Source organism: Sipha flava, unplaced genomic scaffold (genome assembly GCF_003268045.1).
Source record: "Sipha flava isolate LNK unplaced genomic scaffold, YSA_version1 2_pilon_pilon, whole genome shotgun sequence".
Lineage (NCBI taxonomy): Eukaryota > Metazoa > Arthropoda > Insecta > Hemiptera > Aphididae > Sipha > Sipha flava.
The window spans coordinates 2871990-2893221 of NW_020272972.1; the positions used below are offsets into that span (position 1 = coordinate 2871990).

Below are 21232 nucleotides of genomic sequence, written 5' to 3' on the forward strand. Positions count from 1 at the left end.
GTCGAACCCGAACTCCTTCCTACGTGCTCGATCGCTTCGCGGCTGCAACGTTACCGATTCGGTCGTATTACCGAGCCGCCCGTAAGACCGTACCGTTGACGTGTGCGCCAAGTCGTAAGTCCGATTTTACGCGATCCCCTGAACCTTTTTTTCGATCGATTCGCGATAACCCCGGTTTCGGTGTTGATCCCCGCGCGAACGCGTCGAGGTCAGCGCGCCGTGGTATTGTAACGCGATGCACGTACGTCGTGCGGCGTTCGATTCGTTCGTAACGAACGATACTGCTGCAACAGCGATCGCGGCCGCGCGTCCGTTATCCCCGTGCGCGGTGCCCGTGGGCCATGTGTTACCGACCGCAGACGGAGGTCTAGTCCTCTCCCGGTAAAATAACCGTTCGTTAAATGTCCCACACGTGCCCGGGCTGCGGACGGGTTCACGCGCTCCGCTGCGTTATTAATCTTCCGACGATTGTTATTGTTATTATGATCATTTTTTTTTTTTTCGCCCCCGGGACCACCCTCGTCGCGGAGCGTGTTTCCTCGTAAATCATGTACGTATTACGCATGTTTATATTAATACGTTCCGTCGATGGATGATTGATGTCCGGTTTCGGAATCGAAATGGTAAAACGAGAAAAATAAATAAATATCACACGAGTCGTGTCCGGCGGACACGATTTAAGTGGTATACATCCTCATTATGTGCGTGTAACGTTTTTATTTTTTTTTTTTTTTTTTTTTATCTCGACCACGAAAACCCGTGTCGCGCCGTTTGACCAATGTTTCCGGAGAGAAAAAAAAAAAGGGGGGGGGGAGGAGAGAGAGAAAAGAACGAAAACTGGAACCGTTTTTCAATACCTATTAATTTCATTCGTCCGTAAGTATGCACTGATTTCACGCCGTCGGCACGTGCTGTAGAACTGCGCGCACCAGGAGCGTATCCAGGAATTTTTTATGGGGGGTCCAACATTTTTATTTTATCTGTTCTCTGATTATAATTATAGTTTAACTCAATACCAACAAATTACTGTTAATATACTATAGTATGGTTTGTACATTATAAGTATATTATATAACCCATAAACTTTGTATATTGAAGATAATGGGAAATTAATATATACCATATATAGGGTATCTCAAAAAGAACGCAGGATTTAAATCCGCTATAAATTAAATTGATTTCTTTAAAAAAAAAAAAAATAACAAATATATCATTCTCTTAAGGAGAAATTTAGGTTTAACAGTGAAAAACAATATCGGTCATATGATACTCCCTACTAGCCCTATAGGCTTTGTTTCCATAACATTTACAATCATTAGATAACATATTGTCCCATCAAGTTCGTTGAGGACACAACGAACTTCTTACTTAAGTTCCAAGGCATTGGAACTTAAATGGTAAACTCGTGACTTAGTGAATACTTATAAGAAAAAGATCTCACGTTATTAAGTCGTAAGATCGAGATGGGTGGTTTTGGTTTCCATACAACGAGATTAGTCTATTCAGGAACTTCTCACGCAACAAAGTGATTGTTTCACTTGGAATGTGACAAGTTAAAACCATACATTTTCAATGTTTATTTGGTCCAAACTCATTGGCCTCAGCCAAAGAAAATGACTGAGCTGAGTAGTTATTCTTGTATGGTTACAACAAGACAACTTGTTACACTTCAAGAGAAACAATCTCTCTGCTGCGTAAGAATTTCTCGGACAGACTAATCTTGTTCCGTGACCAAAGCTACACACCTCGATCTTGCACCTTGACGCTGTGTGATTTTTTCTTATAGGGATACACTAAGTCACGAGTTTACCAGGACAAAGTTCGAAAAGTCTAGGAACTTAAGCAAGAAATTCATCGTATCCTCAACGAACTTGATGGGACAATGTGTTATCCAGTGATGGTGAATTTCATGGAAAGAATAATCACCTGTAGGGCTAGTAAGGAGGGTCATATGCCCGATATTGTTTTTCACTATTAAACCTTAACTTCTTCTGAAGCGAATAAAATATTTGTTACGATTTTTTAAAAGAAATAAATTTAGTTTATAGCTGATTTAAATCCTGCGTTATTTTTGTGACACCTTATACTATTATTATACTATTTACTGTTAAACCGTTGTGTATGTAGAAATTTTAACGAGGAGGTCTGAAACCGAACCCCTCAGATACAACCGATATAGGACACCAAACAAAATCAATTAGAATTTCTTTCATGAACTTTCGAAGAAAAATCTCGGTTTTTTTAAATATTTTACAAGGATTTAATGAAACGCTCGAGGTAGAAACGCCTATATAACCCTCCTTGGGTACGTTCTTGGCGCGCACAGATTGCGAACGAAGAAGTTTTTTACAGCAGTCGACCACACGTGAATTGTCAATATTTTAATATGCATGGTGTATCCTTTTAAGGCGTAAGCACAGTATCGACTGACGGTCAACGTGTTCGAATAACATCAATAAGTTAATGTTAAACAAAATTTGGTGTTTAAAACGAAGTTGTGCTTAGTTTCTGCTTTTGAAAAACTTCCGAATTAAAATGTTTATGAAATCAGTTACATATTTTAAAATTCATAACGTTCGTCACCATATACACTGAATCGAACGATTGATACAATTATTATTTTCTGCTACCGTGCGTTTGTTCAACTAAGAATAGAAAATAAGTTAAGTCGATGTTTTCATTTGATTTGTTTTGAAATAATTAAATATTGTTACTGCGATAGTCAAACCTTAAAGTTACTTTTAAGAGGATTTAGCGCAACGTTGCGTAACGATAAACTTATAAATATAATGCAATTATTCAAAATGCGTTCTTAATTTATGTCAAACTGTTTCACGAAGAATAACACGAGGGAAAATTGATTCTGTATAACGAGGTGCCTTATCAAATAGGTTACATGAATGATATAGACATATACCGCTGCCGTACAAGAAATATGTTTTATAATTTACTAAACGTTATTTTAATTTTATTTATCCTACATTACATTAACCAATAATTATTGCCTTTTAAATGATTTCATTTTGATTAATTGAATTGATAGTGTATTACATTGTACAAAAATCATACAAGGTTCGTCAGCACAATTTTTGTTACAAATTCTTATTACAACGATATATTTAATATCAATTAAATTGATTGCCGTTGATGAGTTTCATGTAGGTCCGGTAAAAAAACTTTTTCATTTAGTAATTAAAAGGCTCGGCAATGATATTAAAATATATTGGTGACCCGAAGCCAAATAAAAAAAACATAAGAATAAAACATAAATAAATAGTTGATTACATTTATACCGTCAGCTTAGTCTTGGACTTTAAAAATTTCCTATAAATATATTTTAGTTTTGTGTTCGCTCTTATACTTTTTCGATTTTTAAGCCATTTCTTTTTTCTTTTCTTTTCTTTTCTTTTTCTTTTTTTATTTTTTTTTTTTACATGAATAACGTTACGAAAGCGTGTAGAAATGAACGTATTACTCATAAATATAATATCATTGAGCACTTGGAAATTTGTCAATGTTTTCATTTTCCGACGAGATTCCTAATATTATACATACGATTACCGGGTAATTTGTGTGCGCATTTTTTGTATATTTATCACAACGTCATATATTTACCCTTAGCTTTTTTCCATTTGATTGATTATCACATTTGTCATTCCTCTTCAATCTCGACTACCCATCTCTTACCGCGGGTCTATAGCAACGGGGGAAAATAACATTTAAGAGTGTTTGCATTTACACATCCATTATCCAATACGAATGTGATACTACGATATGCATCTTTTCGTTTTAAAACCCACAATAGCGTCGAATAAAAAAAAAAAAAAACAAACAAGACCAACGTTATATTATAAAATATTATGAGTTTTACCTTTTGTTGCGGAGAGGTGGTGTGTATTCGATGTAACGCGATGACGATGATTTCGTCCACTATAAAAAATATATACGAGTCATTCTAGGTAATGATTGTCTATTATCATAAGTATACGAATATAACAAACAAAAAATACACGGATTTGACAAGTAAACAAAAATGCGACGTATTTTAGGGATTAGACACGTAGTTTCATGTAATAATATGTATATAATACAATCGTATTTCGTAAACTCGCGATCGAATCGAATTAAACACGATATTAAGAAAGTCCATTAACAAAACACCAAAGTTTATCTCCGGTTCAAAATTGTGTAATTGGATTGATAGTAATAAATTAAAACTTGATCGGAAACAAGACATTAATTTTATCATTAATATTTTATTCATTCGTTTAACTAAATTTTTTTATAATCTTAAAAAAATATAAATACCGAGAATCATTCAGGAATCGATCTAATAATTTATGTCCACTTTTAAATTATGATACAATAACGGCTCTCTTGATCAATCTTTTTATGCTATAATTTTAATAAAAAACGGCGTTTCTACCTCGAGCGTTTCATTAAATCCTTGTAAAATATTTAAAAAAACCGAGATTTTTCTTCGAAAGTTCATGAAAGAAATTCTAATTGATTTTGTTTGGTGTCCTATATCGGTTGTATCTGTAACGCTATGTTATAAATCTTACACTTTTTTTCGTATAAGTAGAGTATTATTATTACCCAGATATAGATGTAAATATTAAACGTGTAAATACTGATGAAAACATACTTTTGTTATTTTTTATGAGACCCAATTTCATAATATTTATCACCTATGAATATTCTTCTTGTGTGCAAATTTCAAATAATAATATAACACATTTTACCAAACAGACGAGAGGAAAAATTATATTGTTGGGAGTTTTAAACTGTAAGTTACATATAACATGTAAATCATGTGTTACATTTATTCTAGTGTGGAACTAGAGGGAGGAAGACAAGGATTTATTTCTGGATGAAAAATTTTTGGTCTACTTAATTTTTGTAGTAGGTATATAATTCGTTATTGACTCGTTCGATAAATTTATTATTGTTGCTTATAATATGTATACAATTCAATATGCATGGTTGTATGCTAATAATTAAAAAAAAAAAATTGTAGGAAAATTTATAAGATTCTTGATCTATGACATGGCATCATTTCAACATTTTTCTCGAAAGTAAAAATGTTTAGTTCCACCTCTGTATTTATAATACTTGCTAAAATTATATGGACCTGATAAAATATTAAAAATCTCAACTATACACGTATGTTAGCATTCACAATATGAATTTAAATAAAACCGGTCTTGATACATTTTTAATGATATTAAGTCGTCCTACTCCAGATTCTGATGATGATTAAGTAAACATGATAAAAATGTTTTCAAAAAATCTTAGAATTAATCAATCAAAGATTTGTTGTTTAAAAAAATTATTATTGAAACCTTATATTGGAAACTGCCAAAATGGCATTAGATGATTCATCAAAATAATTTAATTTAATTTCAGACACCAACATATTCTAATATTTTAATTGAAATTTACGATATACTTATATAATTTTATGCATTAAAAATTAGACTAATAAACCGCGTGGTGGTTTTGAAAGTAATCTGAAAGTATCGTCACTTATGGTCCATGAAATAAATAATGAAAATTTCCATTTCGCCACGGGAATCCTATATTAGCACCTAAAATATGTTTTTAGTTTTACGAATATATTCGATGTATATGTGAATAGATACACATTGTAGAGAATCGTGATGGTTCATGCTGTAGCAAATTGATTGTAACCGAGAAATACATAAACCTAACCTATTTATAATATAACGTAGAAATTCCATATAAAACTTTGATTGAAAAATGTTCCTGGTTATATTTTCACCCGGCTCTAAAATATTTATGTCATTTTCGGAAAGGTTGTCAAAATATACACACAAATCGTTTTCGCAGAATGAGTTGTTTAAAGGGAATTTCTAAAATAAATACTAATGTTTTTTTTTTCTTTTTTTGTCTTTATATTATTCCGTATCAGTATTAGCTTTGATTCTATATAAGAAACGCTAGTAAAATATTGATTTTAAAACGGTTTTCGGCCGATTGAAAAGTAATTTCATATTTTAAAAACGATAATTTATTATACATAAATACATGTTACAAAACATCATGGATTGGTACATTGTACTATTTGTGAAAAAGTGTTATTTTTCTTTTTTTTAACGAAATCATAATATAATATAGTAAACGATGATTTTGTTACTAAATTAACCTGATCAATTCATATGGTAATATTGTGATACGTGAATCGTAAACAAAATAAGCTTTCGGAATAAATTCCATTGGAAGTAACGCGTGTGAGACGACTGCGCAGACAAGACGCGTACATCACTATATCATATTATTGTCCGACAGAGAGGAAGGGAAAAAAAGAAATAATAAAAACCTGAAAGAGTGACGAGAGACACCACCAAAGAAAAACGCTATTAAAATATTTCGGTTTCCGATTCCCTGACATCTCTGTAGGCCGCATTGTGTACCTGTACAGATAGTGAGTCTGACGAACAAGGTAAAAAAAAAATAAATAATAATAATAATAATAATAATAATAAAATAATGTATAATAATGACCGAATAAAGCCATGGTTCCGTGAACGTAACATCAACAGATCTATAACGATACGCGTGATCATTGACGCGCGTTGGGTACGCGTTCGCAGTCGGATGAAGATTAAAATATATTACTATTTTTATTATTATCGTGTACACAGTGACGGTGAACAGAGTCAGCCAGCCAGCCCTCGATTCCGCCGTCAAAACAAGCAGACTGGGTGCACGTTTCGGATGAAATACACACTGCGCACGACAAACGTGGTCGTCGCTTGTACGCGTGATAATAATACCGTGTTGTGCTAACAATTGTTATAATATTACAATAATCGACACATCTGCGATGAGGAACGCCGTCCGAACCGAGATTCTAAACGTGTTGTCCGACTAGAAAAACCGCGATACACGATGTGCCTGAAATCCGTTCCGGAATCTATTATTCGTCCGACACGCTCGAAATTACGTAACTGCTTTTCGTTTAATTCGATTTTTCGATTTTCAGTACCGATAAGTTTTGCCGAATCAAATTCAACCGAACTTCGGTACACGATTTTTTTTTTTTTTTAGCGTTAATATATCAGATGTGATAACGGAAACTACTGGTCCGGAGAAGTTTGACGACGATTCATCGGAAGACCCGATCTTAAACGATGATATATTCGCCGTAGCTCGGAAGAAGTACGAGGTTAATATATATATATATATATATCTGGAATAATTGGAGGACGCATGCAACGTTGCAACCGTTGATCGGTAAGGATTTTTCACGTAAAGGAAACGTTCGAGGAACAGCTGTGCTTTACGAAAAAAATACGTGTTCCGTGCACGGCGATCGCATTGTGGTTTTTATTCTTTCGAAAACGTCGTCTTGTGCACCGCGGCATATTATACCGTCCTCGCTTGTTTTGCAAATATCCAGGAATTCGAATAACTGCTCACGCTTCGAATAGTTGACTCGCGCGCTGATGTGATAGATGATGTGCGTGATAAATTATGAACTGTTACTGCCGATAAGGTATCGAATGGGAACGGCGGTGTAATTTTCACTCTTACCGACGTATCATCATATTAAGGATCTACGCAACTGAAACCTTGCCCTATACTTACTACGTGACGTTAGAAAACGTTTAGATTTGTACTTTTGATCATTTTTTTTTTTTTTTTTTTTTTTTTTATTTAGATCTTCGCGTCTGTTGGACTAAACGCAGTGGTACTTTGTTCATTCACAGATTTTACTGCGTTTCGGACGTGTATACGTGTGTGTCTGTTTGTCGAGTTAATACAATTTCCGTAAATCTCCGTTTTTTTTTTTTTTATTCGAAGTCTTACCTTTGACACGCGTACCATGGTACAAATGAATCCTTTCAGCACGGAAATAAAATATATTGATGATGTTTTTCATCAAACCTAGTGCACTCAAAGTTCAAGGGACCAGTAGTAAAAAAATATGATTCGTCCAAAGTAGTATAATGAAAAATCTAACGTGAACGGGAAAGTTGAGAAACTCTCAGGTAAAGGCAAATGCTTCGGTTACGGATGCTCTTAGATCATGACGCTGATTAACATCGTTAAAATTTATCTGTTAAAGCTTTCTGGAAATTTTCTCCATCGCTTATTTTTTCGTTGTACAATTTTAACGATATTAAACAATATAAAGAAACAAAATGTGAGAAACGGATAATTAACGAAGCAACAAAAATCAAAAAAAATTTGAGTTCATAAGTTCGTTTTAAGATGGGAAACAAGTGATTCGCGGAAACCAATTATTCGCAAAATATAAAGAAGAACAATTGGCAAAACGGAACCCGTCGAAGAAAAAATAATAATTGTATAACAACATATATATTAATATATCGGACACCGACACATCAATAAAATAAACGAGCATAGATTTCCAGAAAATAAATGATGAAATTCATGGAACGTAATCAAATACTTATCATACTTCTGGTAGTCGTGGTAAGTAACCTGCTAACCGATTTTTTTCTTTACTTAATCAATTCATAATAAACACATGCGTATAAGAGTACAATATTAATGTGCCGAACAATTATCAAGATCAACAATATTTCATAACACGAAATACAAACATAAACTGCTTTGTTTTATTATTATATTACATTGTCCATAAATCATTTGGTATTTTTGGCTTATTGTAAGGCGAAACGATTAAATTACTTTAAAATAATACGTATGTAAAAAGTTCTCCGTTAAGGTTAAAAGTTCATAAATATAACGACCGATGAGTAACATAGTTATAGGCATTGTAATATGTTTATAGCATCACATATATAATATAATACATACATGTATAACAATATCATATATTAGTTTGTTAATAGTTTTTGAGCCAACACTTTCTAGTGGTAAATTAGATCAAAATTTTAGCCAGTTCATTAATAAATTATAAACTTGAAACAATATATATATATATATATTACATAATTTATAACTTATACGAATTTAGTGTACACATTAAATTACCCTTTTATTTTTATAAATAATACAAAACTAATAATAAGAAATATTCACTAGTAACAAGAGAATAATAAGATTTTCTTATGAGGAAATAAATAGTTATACAATATTGATAGTTATTAATTAAAAAAAAAATATATATATATTAGTCGGAACTTAATTTAAATGATTATGGATTACTGATTTAAATTTCCAACTTCGTACATAATTCCAAGTAATACTTTGATGTAACGCAAGCACTCATCGTTATTATACGAAAACGAACTCTCACAGCTGTATTTCATTAAAAAATAACTATACATTTTGTGTAAAAATATTAGTCTCTGAATCACATTATCTTTAAAATAATATAATTTATTTTTCTTTTCTATTTGTACGTATTAAGATAATTTTAACGACGTAAAAATATACGAAGAACATGAGTACAAAAATTAAAACTATTTTCGAAAAATAAACTTAACCATTGAAGTATACTATTCGAAGAAAAATAAAATAAAATTCAATTTAGATAAAATAGTTATACGATTCATATTTGTATTGTTACTATCTTGACAATAAATAACCAATGTTTCTCTTTAACACTAATACCTGAACTGCGTATTAACTATCCATAATTTACCTTTAAATTGCTGCGTTTCTTAAAATTTAAACAGGTGGAACGAAAATATCAAACACAAAAATATCGTGAATCGTCACAAAATGAATAAACGCTTTTTTTTCGACCATACATCCGATTGTATTTTTTTCAACTCGCAAAGGTGAATGAAGTTTTTGGAACAAATTAAAATCATTTGTAAATAATAATAGCAACACTTGTCAGTAGAACACGAAAAACCGATTTTACAAAACCCCAATGCGTACATAATAATATTGTTTTAGAAACCAACTTCAAATTACAGTATTGGTGATTGCTTATGGGTAGGGAACGGATTTATATGTAATAAAAATACAGAAATATGTACATATGTATGTAAGTATAATTTATAAAATATGTGCTAAAAACATCCAAATATGTAAGAAAAAAATTGAATTGAAAAAAAAAAATTATAATTATTAAATTATCAAAATGATTTGTTGCATTGAATTATTACAATATCTTTTAAATTATTAAATATTATATATCGCCTATTAGATCTTAATATATTTTTAAAACGGCTAAATGATCGTTCCGCATCAACCTACATCGGTTGATTAAAGCATATTTGAAGCATATAATATCAGAAGGCGATAATTCTAAATTTTTAGAATGGTGTCTATCACTGATTATGTCATTGATTAATTTAAAATCAATATCGCCTGGAATTTTTTTTTGTAACAGCATTAATTTTCTTTTTTACAAAATCTCCTGTTGGTCCGTTTAAGAGTTTTCATTTTTCAATCGTTGATTCGACAATTTGCATACTATCATTTAAGGACATATTTTTTTCTTCTAATTTTGTAAATGTATGTGCAATAAAACTAAAATTCACTGAAATGAAAATTAAATTAGTTTTCAATGTTTCATTTTGTATAATATTTTAAGCTTTTCTTATAGCGATAGAAGTTACTAGATCTAAATTAGAAATAATTTCTTGTATTTTCATACGAAGAAGACGTGAAATGATAAAATATGTTTAAAAATATTTACAAATTAGTCAAATATGTAAAAATATGTAAAATAAAAGTAGTATCATATTAATAGGAATGATTTAAATCATGAACGTTTCTTATCGAATCTTAAATATCTCGTTTTAATAAAAATATGTATTTACATATAAATCCGTTCTCTACTTATGGGTTTTCGTAACATAAACGTATAGGAATACAAAACGTTTTCTGGTTCTTATAGAATTATCTATAATGTAACGCTGTTAAATTAAAAAAAATAAAAAAAACTTAAAGTATTATAATCAAATACGCGTCACATGTTTTTGAACCGGACGATCTGTAACTGTCTAAAAAGAGGTTTTCAGGAAAATACTTAATTATCTTTTGATTCCATTTTTTTTTTTTTTACTAAGTGTTCGCATACTCGAAAATATTGGTTGTGATACGTTGCATTTTGTTACAATCAACCTAACAAATGTACGTATTCGCGCACAGAATGTATGTTGTATAATATAAGCGTGAGTCGCCGATCAACGCCTTATCATTATTTTCGTTTTTAGAAAATCGATTTCTATTGTGGACGAAAAAAACTATCCAAATCCACGAATGAATGACAAGCTGGGTCTCAAATCTTTGAATTTAGATGTTTCAAAGTACGAATAACCATAATTTATATTTTATACGGTATTGAAAATGGACCATAATAGACCAAGTTGTTAAAAACTTTTCCACTTTTATGACGATACTACTGGGTTAACTATGTTTGTCGTTTGTTAAAGGTTGTTTTACTTTTATAATCCATTTAGGATATTTTCGGTGCCCAAAAGTGACTTTGAATGTCTTCCGGCCAATAGATTTTAAACGGGATGTCAAGTTGTTTTCTGTAAGAGTGAAAATAAAAAGCGTTATATAAACACGATAGGGAAGAAAAGTGATGGTGCCATTGGTCGTACTAAAAAGTATTAAATAAACCTGACAATGATCTAAAAAAAGAGCGACAATACTTTATCGAATTATGATATAAGTTTTTTTGTTTTCTTCCGAACCAAAAGGTGTCTACACAAAACGATTGGTAATTAACACTCATAGTCGATTCTGTTTTTTATTAAAAAAAAAAATAAATCCTCGCTTCTCGTAAATATGCTTATACGTGTCATGGGCGTATTTTAGGGTGGAGAGGGCGAAGGGGGCGACTTCACCCTGAATCCGTATTTAAGGAATCGATTAAATGTGAGATACACATTTCAATTTTTTAATGTGAATTATTGATTTGGGCTTTTCGTCGGATCCATACTCAGTGAAAAATCAAATAAAACACAAGCGTAACTATCAAAACACAGACAGGCGTTAAAAAAAGAACTACATAAAAGTCAATTGTAAGTGTATCCGGCATTAGATTAAAAAAAAGAAAAAACTACAATTATTGAGGATTCACCTGATTTAAATATTACTAACAATTTTACTTGTAAATTTTGAGTCTGAATTAAAGAAAAAAATTTGAATGCTCCCCCCCCCCCCAAAGTATGTCTAAATACGTCTCTGACACATGTATATTGTATTCGACGGGTCCAGTTCGTAGAACGTACATAATATACGCTTTAAATGTATTTGGAATCCAGTGCATGCGTATTTTATTTCATAAGCACAAGTAATCGAACGAAAAAAACGATACACGTTAATTATTATTAACGTCTTGGTGCGTATATATCACCCGGTACAGCATAACGTGAGGTAATAGAATACGTTGTTGAGTCTATTGTACGTCTTGTTATATGGTACACGGTGGCACCGCAGTTACGAGAATCGTGTATTTTCGATTTGAATATAAATTGCATAGCATACGATCCGCGAATCAATATTATATCGGGTCGTTTTCGTTTATCGATTCGACCGAGTGGCATTATTATTATTCATGCGACCGTACGCAAATCAAATGTACCCTCAACCCTTGTTGCAGATATCCGCTCCGAATGATGTACGCCGTAATATGTAGGGCACTAATGTAACCAAACAACGGTCAACGGTCGCGCGCAACCACTGCAGCTATTAAATCGCGGTAACGTGAAACGCACATTACACAGTAAACCGTTGTACAGAATAAATGCTGTCGAATGATAGCATTTGATCGCTGTGACCGAGTTATATAATTATCAAAATCCAAACGGTTCTGTGACCTGTATACATATTATAAAATATACCTACAACACAGCGGTACAGGGACGTAATTGATGGCGGACGAGAGGTATGGATTCCTTCAAAGTTTTATTTTACTAATATTTTATTTCTGTATTTTATGCATGAATACATTACCGCGTACAATTTTCCGAAAAACTTAGGAAATCGAATTTAGTTTTATAAAACTGATCGATAACTTCTATTTATAATATTTTTATTAACTATGAATATAATTAAATAGTAATCCAACGATAACATAACTAATTTTGATTTTTAGAAATTAAAAATAAATATAAAAAATATTATAAAAAAATTGAATCACTCTCGCCCATCAAATTCCTAACTATACCGTTATAGTAATTTACTGTTTTATATGTTTTTAAGTTGAAACACCTGGTTCGTAAGTGAACATGGTTGTGGTTGTATTACCTATATAATACGATTGCATACATTGGCCACTCGTTAAAAACAAAACAATAATATTGTTTTTAACGTTCGGCTGTTTCGCAGTTGGCTCGTACAGCTTATACGCCGTGGACGGAGAAGTAACCGCATCATAATTATTTCACGCGCTAAACACGTATAGAGGTGCGTAACTATGTGTAAAACAATAGTTTGCAAAACACAATGTTCAATTTATCAAAACATCAAAAACGCGGTTTCGTAGTGCGAAAAACACAATTTCGGAAAAAAATGAAAAGACCAGTAGGTCTTGTTTAAAAAATATTAAATATGAACGAACACAACCCTCCGGGATACTATATCGAAATAGCTAGAACAATATTTTCGCATGAATACTTCATGAGCATTTTATATCACGATTTACTTTACATAAATAAAATATCGTAGCACAACATACTTGTATAAAATTCACGGTATTATTTAGATTTTTTCTAACCGTTAACGATCGGAACACGAGCTGACAGGTGTTAACTTGTAAATAATAACGGATTATTATCTAAAAGTTTACTCTTTTGTTTTGTCTTAATTATATCCTATTATTTTACGAACTATACTAGGTAGAAAACTTTCTCAACTATAAATGAATAAAATACTAGTTTTAAGTTTAATAATATTTTCCTCGAGTCAATATATTTTTAATAAATTCTACACTGTGAATAACAATGTGTTAAAACTAATTATTTTGTATTATTTCAATATTATATATTTTTTCAACCCTTTATTATGTTGATCTCTCAAATGAATATTAATTTCTCTCTTTAAATACCTATGAAAAGCATTTCATAGAATTTTCCAGAACTGAAAAACCAAATATCAACATTTGATTATCGACAGTTTGGTTGAGAAATTTTGAGTTTTTAAGATTTACGATTTATAAATACGTGATAATAATTAATGATTAACTTGAAATAATATACAATTTATTATAAAAGGACTTCTTAGGAAATGAGAATGATAATCGGTGTTTGTTAAACACTCAAAAATGAATTTCACCGAATCCTTTCCAAAATAATTGTGTATGATATATTCATGCAATTTGAAATTACTACCCATAATTAAAAATTATATAATTTGAAATTCTTTGGTAAAGTTTTATTTAAAGTAACTTAAGCAAGTAACTAAAATTATTATGGTCTTTAAAATTAGTTTTAATTTTTCTTATTTGAGTTTAATCATCGATCAAAATATTTTTTATATAAAAACTTGTCTCTTTGTAAAAATATTATTTTTTATATTTCCTATAGTGTATTATAAATATAAGTATATTATTTTTATTTACAATCGCATCATTAGAAGTGTTGAGATACATCAAAATAGGTGAAAAATAAAGTTAGTCAACACATGAACATGTTGTAATCAACACTCGACGAGTCTAACTTTTGGTTTTACAAGATTAATCTTAACATGTTTCAATATCATCATATCAATGGTACAATGTTTGGATTAAACTTTGACACTAAATCAATTGGGTTTAAAAAAAAAAAAAATGTCGGTATAAATCGGAATATACTATTTACATTTCTGTAGAACGAAAAACATATAGATACAACGAGAAAATGTATACGAATCGAACAGAAAACTGTAATATTTATCTACAGATTATCGGACAATAGGTAAACATACGGATTCAAATAAATAACGTCAACCTTTAAAAACGTCCAAACACGAGCCTCTAATCATTTGTAGTTAATAATGCGTGTTACGATATCCAACGCAATAAATTCGCCGAACCGTATTTTATGTTTTTCCGTAGAAAGCAAACAGACGTACGTGTTACACGCACGTGATGAAGCAATGTATACGCTTAAGAATATTTATTTGTTTTATTATTAAAATTTGTCGTCGTCGACCGGTTAAGAAACGCGTAGAATTTATGTTCTCGCGCCTTCGAGCGGACCAGTGCGCAGGGTGCTGCAACGTAATTACAGGTATTGATTTCGGGTTGTCCAGGACGGCCGGCGCTCGAGTGCAGTCGCTGCAACGGAACACAATTTATCGGACATTATTATTTCCTTTGTTTATTCGATTTTTTTTTTTTTTTATTTCAAAACGACGTAATTTTCATTTCTCAATAGGTAACGTAAAACAGAAGCCGCCGGGGCACGCGCGCGCGCGCGCGCCCCACACGTCCGTTGCGATCGGTTTTCGGCAGAAACCGTGCGACAATAAACAAATGACGCCGCAGAGCCGCTTTCGGGGTATTAAACACATCGCCGTCGTTTTTTTACGATCGAGTGCGTTTAATATTATTATTAGCCATTGTTCGTCGGCGAAGACAATCGGACGGAGTTGCGTTGTCGGCGCGACGCCCACGGAGTTCCGTGTAACGGACACGATAAGAAAACGCGCGTGCGCTTCGTAACGTCAAAGGTGCGAGTGAAAAAAATAAAGGAAAAAAAAAACGAGAAACGATAATCGCCGAAACAACAATCGACGGCGTGTTGCCCGCGCGCGGGGACAAATTCGAACCGCGGCCGAAACCCGTACGTGACCGATAGGAGTTGTTTTCGCGTCGCCGCAGCGTTCGCCGGCGGTGATTACGTTTCGGCGGAAAACGCACGTCCGACGGAGCACAACCAAGCTGGTCGTATTTCCTCGTCGGCGCAACGCGACCAGTGCCACGACCGTCCCCGTCGGAACGCCGCCGCGACGTGGGGCTGCACCGCTATAAATGCGTACCGTTTCGCCCACGACCGTCCATTACGCGTTCGGCACCCTTCGACCGGTCCTACGGCTGTTGTTCTTCAATCGTTCGGCGATTTATTTTTTATTTTTTTTTTTTTTTTCCATTTCGGGCTCGCGAACGGGTACCACCGCGGTGCACTCGTCGACAACGCTCGCTCGCCGTTGTCGAACTCAACCCCCGAAACCGAAGATTCGTCCGGCACGCGCCCGGTGCCGCGATGTTGTTGTCGTCGCCGTCGACCAGATGTGTCTGCGCGATCCTGGCCGCGCTGGGTTTGGCTCACGCGTACCCGGTAAACGGTAAGTAACGCGCGCCCGACGGTCGCCGAAGGTTTTAGTCCGATCGCGCACCGTCACGTCTAAACCGTGTTGTTTCGTATCCTTTTCCGGTGCACCATGTCTCGCGGTCCGTACGGCCGGGGAAATGGGCGATCTTTCGTTTGAAAAGATAAAATCGATACCTCTTAGCAATCATGATGAACCGGTCGCGGCCGGGTTTAAGGGGGTGGCTGAGGGGGCATTAGCCCAGCTCCCCCCCCCCCCCCCCATTAGGACTAAGCTATCTGTTTTACGAAGCAAATTATTATTATACATTAATATATTTATAGTAAAATATCGTCAATGGTCATTGATGAATATGGTACCTATTTTATATTTTTTTTTTTATTAATAAATAACACATTTTTGTTGTTAATTACACGTATTTACGAATGTTTTAAAATGGTTTCAGATTAAAATTGATACCAATAACGTAACTATTTAAACTTTGTCATTATTGTGAAAAAAATTACTTATGAGGGACTCGAAAACATATTCTGTGATTTAAAATTTTATATGGATTTAAAAATCCGTCCAACTAAATTCTTAAACCTCCATTAGCCCCTCCCTTGGTTAGTGATTGGACCCGGTACTGACCGGTAATCTTCGATGCGCGTTTGACCCGGAACAGATCAAACATGTAATCGAAGCGTTCTAATTAAACATATTCCCCCCCCCCCTCACCACCGAATCAATTTTTAAAATTATATTAAAATCGAGTTCTGTGAGCGGAGACGCGCACGACCGTGCCCGGGTTTAGGCGTAGCCGTTCCCGCGTACGCTTGTCGGTTGGTTTTTTCTTTCACGAGATTACGCGTATCAACATTACTGTCCGACTGGAATTCGTGTTTCGCGTCACACTTATTCGGTTTAATCGCGGCGAATACGCCGGCGACCACCGACCGTTTTAAGATTAGTCGTTATTCGTAATATTTTTTTTTTAATAACAACTATTTGCGGCCGACCGATTGTTGATAAACCTCAACGCGGTTCGATTGGACGTTATAACAACAAAACGAATCGTGCTATTTTTCGCTGCGTATGTTCACCAGATAGCCAGGCCACAGTTTCGTGCCACGTTACGTGCTGCTAATACGAAGCAAATTATCGCTATGCAACGGCCTACGAGGCCCATCACTATTGATTAGAGTTGGGCGAATACACGGATATTTTTTACCTATAGGGGTGCAAATAATTTCCTGAAGCAGAATATGTATTTATTTTTTATTTACAAACCAACGATTTATTAATATTTTCTTTCTTGTCAGAACGTGTTATCAATAACAATTTTATACTTAAAAAAACTTAAAAAAACAGCATTTTGAAATCGCTCATCCACCTTTTTTGTTTTATTGATTTTAGTACTAACGAAAAATTAAAAATTTAGCAACAACAAACGAATACATTTAATTTGTTCGACGAGTGTTTTCCCATCACTCCTCATATTCGTATATTCAATTGCTTTTTTTTTTTTTTCTAAATTTATTTTTTAAATACCGCTTTTTATATTTTAATTTTAACCGCACGTTGAGTTCAAACGTCCGGATCGTGTGTTTTCCGCACGTCCCCACCCGCATCCCGTACGCAGTAAACGAACAAAAACAAACACCGTGTTCCATGCGAAACGAGCCGCGGTGCGATTTTAGCGTTTGCAGTCGATTCGAACGCGTGTAAAGTCGTGTAAGCCTAACCAAACCAAGGGTGGTGCACACGTCGCAGAGTTCTTACGGGAACACTAACGAGCACGGTTCCGTGTTACAATTGTTATTATTGTTATTACGTCTTTGCCCAGCGTGCTCGCGAATCGGTCGAATCGTCCTCGGGGCCGTGTACGGGCGTATACGACGAGACGTTCGCGAAGTTTCCTACGAAGTGCGCCGAGCCGAAGTCGTCGGAAAACGTCCTCTTATCCAGTGCACGGGATGGCGTCGACGGGGGTTACGGACCAGAGGCGGATCGTCAGGGGAGACTTCGAGACAGCGTCTCCCCTTTAAAAAAAATAAATAAATAAAAACAGCTACTTGTGAATAATAACTATTTTAAAATGTACAGAAATATTTTTATTCTTATTGAAAATGCTCGTGTGTTCTGCGTTTATTATTATAGATTTAAGGCCACAAAATATAAAGCGTATAAGTAGTTTTAAATAGTTATAGATAGTTATTTCGATGGAAACACTATTCCGGTAATTTCGACGACGGTCGCCGTTTCAGTGAAACTAACGTCCGACAGGTTCAACCGTAACACGTAATGTTGTTAAGCTTGTCGGTCGGTGGAGACCGGCGTGAATAATTCGCGTGTTGTAGACGCCATTGAAACTGGGTTCACGACAATAATTTCCGTCGTAAGTAGCTGTACACCGCCATCTACGAATACGTAGATAAAAAAAAGTTGCAGAATAGCTTATAAAAAAATTTACTTAAATTTAATTAAGTTACTGACTAAATATTAAATCAAGTATAATTTATTTTCCAATAAAACGGTTTTTCTTGTGCGTTGTTGTATGAAGTTTATATAATATGATTTAAGTCTCACCAGAATATTTACTACGAATCGCTACTGGTACAGACGGATCGACCTTTGTCACCTAGTCAGGTGTACGAAACAAGTGCACAGCGAACCCGTTTCGTTCGTCGATCGAATGAAAGAACGGGAGACGAGCCCAACGCAAATGTTGACCGACAATCGTTGTTAACGGACGCGAGACGAGTGCGACGGTCGAAAAGGGTTTTTCTTTCTTTTCGAAAAGGGACCAACGAAGAATACGCGACGATGGTACCCATAGGCGCAATAAGAGTAAAATATGTTGGGGGACTTCAACCCATCCCATATATTTTTCAATCACTGCGTCTCAGGAACTTTTTTTACACCCTTCACTCTCTATAAAAAATATGTGCTTATTGGAAGGCAAGTAAAACTTAATTAAATAACATTTTTTCAGTAGTAATCACATATATTTTATTTTATTTATCACTACAATAATATAAGATTCTGCATGATTTTTTTTTTTTTTTTGGGGGGGGCTTTGAATGTTTTTGAGGGGACTAACCCCCCCCCCCCGCTAATTGCGCCTATACGATACGGTTTCCCTCGGTCTCGGGTCCGTTTCGGTGCAAAAATCTACAACGCATTGTTGCACGTACGCGCGCTTACGAGAACTCGTACGAATAACTCGCCCGTATTTTCGATGGCATTGCGATTTACAATTTTAGACATCCGTGGTATTCGTGATTCGTTAATCGCGCGCGGGTCTTGTGAACAACGGGCGCGCAGATAACACCACTGTGATACGCGTTATCTTAAACATTTGTTTTCGCATAGTTTCGTTGCGCACGATGATCGGTTTCGCCAGCGTTCGAGCAGCGATTACGAAACGGAATGCGTCTCACGAACGCAACACCGCGTTCTATTACCCCGCATTTTGTGTTCCGATTACATTTGAAGTTTCGACGGGGTTCATGAATATTAGGACGCGTAACGCTTAACGGATTAGCTGTTCGGAGTTCGATGGATTATTGACGCATTATTGGTTAGGTACGTTTTCAATTTGCGATTCTTACCATTTTCCGAAATTTCATAATTACAAAATTACAAATCATAATGTTCTACACGGGTGTGCAATGAAAAAAAATATCGTTTAAAACCATATCGTACAATGAATTTTCTATAGACATAGAAACTCTTATACCAATTTGTGAGCTTTTTGCGAATTTCTACGGTTTTGAATACATCCTCAAAACACCACAAGGATCGTCCAGGATCTTTACCAAAATACAATGATTTACTACGGATTTATAATATTATTTTTATCAGTGGCATTGATAAGATTTTTTTTTTCTTTTGAACTTACGAATATCTCCTACGAAAATTGTTTTTGTTCCGACAAAAGTGTTTTTTCCCATTCCCGTGGCTGTAAACCGTGACAAAATTACTATTACTATTACATTTTAAACAACCCCATTCCTTATTTTAATGCAACATCGTATATTTTCTCCAACCTGATATTCCTATTTTCAAATACCTTTTACATATTTCTACATCTTTTGCATATAGGAGAGGGTATGGCAAGATATCTAAAATGGTGTCTTGAAAAATGATTACAACAAACCTGTACGTGAACTTTAGTGAAGCGAAACGATTGCTCAGCTATATGCATCCCAAGTCACGAGCTTTTGAATACTTTTATTTTTTAAAACGAATTGAATATCGCTATAAAAAATTGTGTTTTTACTATACATATTGAAAATCGTGTTTTAAAAGTATTAAATATAGACAGTTAAGGTTGGTGGCACGATAACTATAATAAAGTGATACTATCAAACTGTTCACCTACATGACTGATTATTCTTAATTTTGAGTTGCGAATATATTGGAACGTGATTACAAGCATTTTAATATATATGCTATAAATCGTAAAATTTCTAATTTTTGTATTCAAAATTTAGAAAAAGATGTGTGAACTTTAAATTTAGGATAAACGTTGTGTTGCCTTTACTAGAATTTAACTTATATCCACGCAAAAAAAAAAAATATTAAAATATATTACATTGCGTGAATAGTATACAAAACCATATTTTATCAGATTATTATTATACCTTTTGGGAACAATTAAGAATCTAAAAAATGACTAAAAACGTAGGGCATAAAATCTTAATTTGATTTCGTTCAGAAATATTAATGTTGAGTATGTAATACATATTATTAAAAAAAAAAATAATAATAATAACAAATATTTTAATGTTAATTTCAAATATCTTAAACTATAAAACAATGCATAATACAAACAAATGATTAATACTTTTAATTGTTGTTCATGTTTTTAGATGACGTGTCAAATATGCCTGCAGCACCAACTTCTGCGGCAAGTCCAGCTGTACCACCAATCCCTTCAAGTATTGTAACATCTCCTGCGGAAACACCGGCTATACCTGCAGAGAGTGTACCTGCAGCACCAACTCCTGTGGCAAGTCCGGCTGTACCACCAATCCCCTCAAGTATTGTAACATCTCCTGCAGAAAGT

At 34.0% G+C, this 21232-nt stretch overlaps 2 protein-coding genes across 7 annotated transcripts in view; one reads left to right on the plus strand and one right to left on the minus strand.

Moving 5' to 3' along the window:
* Positions 1-21232, minus strand: part of LOC112686141 (ADAMTS-like protein 1) — a 206022-nt gene that overhangs the window by 176892 nt on the left and 7898 nt on the right. The window contains exon 2 of one of the 6 annotated variants that reach the window (XM_025558310.1): positions 3872-3930. The exons of the other annotated variants lie outside the window; for them this stretch is intronic. The gene's annotated coding sequence lies outside the window, so the exon portion shown is untranslated. The remainder of the gene's footprint in view (positions 1-3871; positions 3931-21232) is intronic. 6 annotated transcript variants of the gene reach the window in all.
* The window catches only part of LOC112686142 (vegetative cell wall protein gp1-like), a 6721-nt gene continuing 1257 nt past the window's right edge, over positions 15769-21232 (plus strand). The window contains exons 1-2 of the mRNA XM_025558316.1: positions 15769-16194; positions 21036-21216. Coding sequence (XP_025414101.1) covers positions 16113-16194; positions 21036-21216 — 263 coding nt within the window. The 5' untranslated portion in view covers positions 15769-16112. The remainder of the gene's footprint in view (positions 16195-21035; positions 21217-21232) is intronic.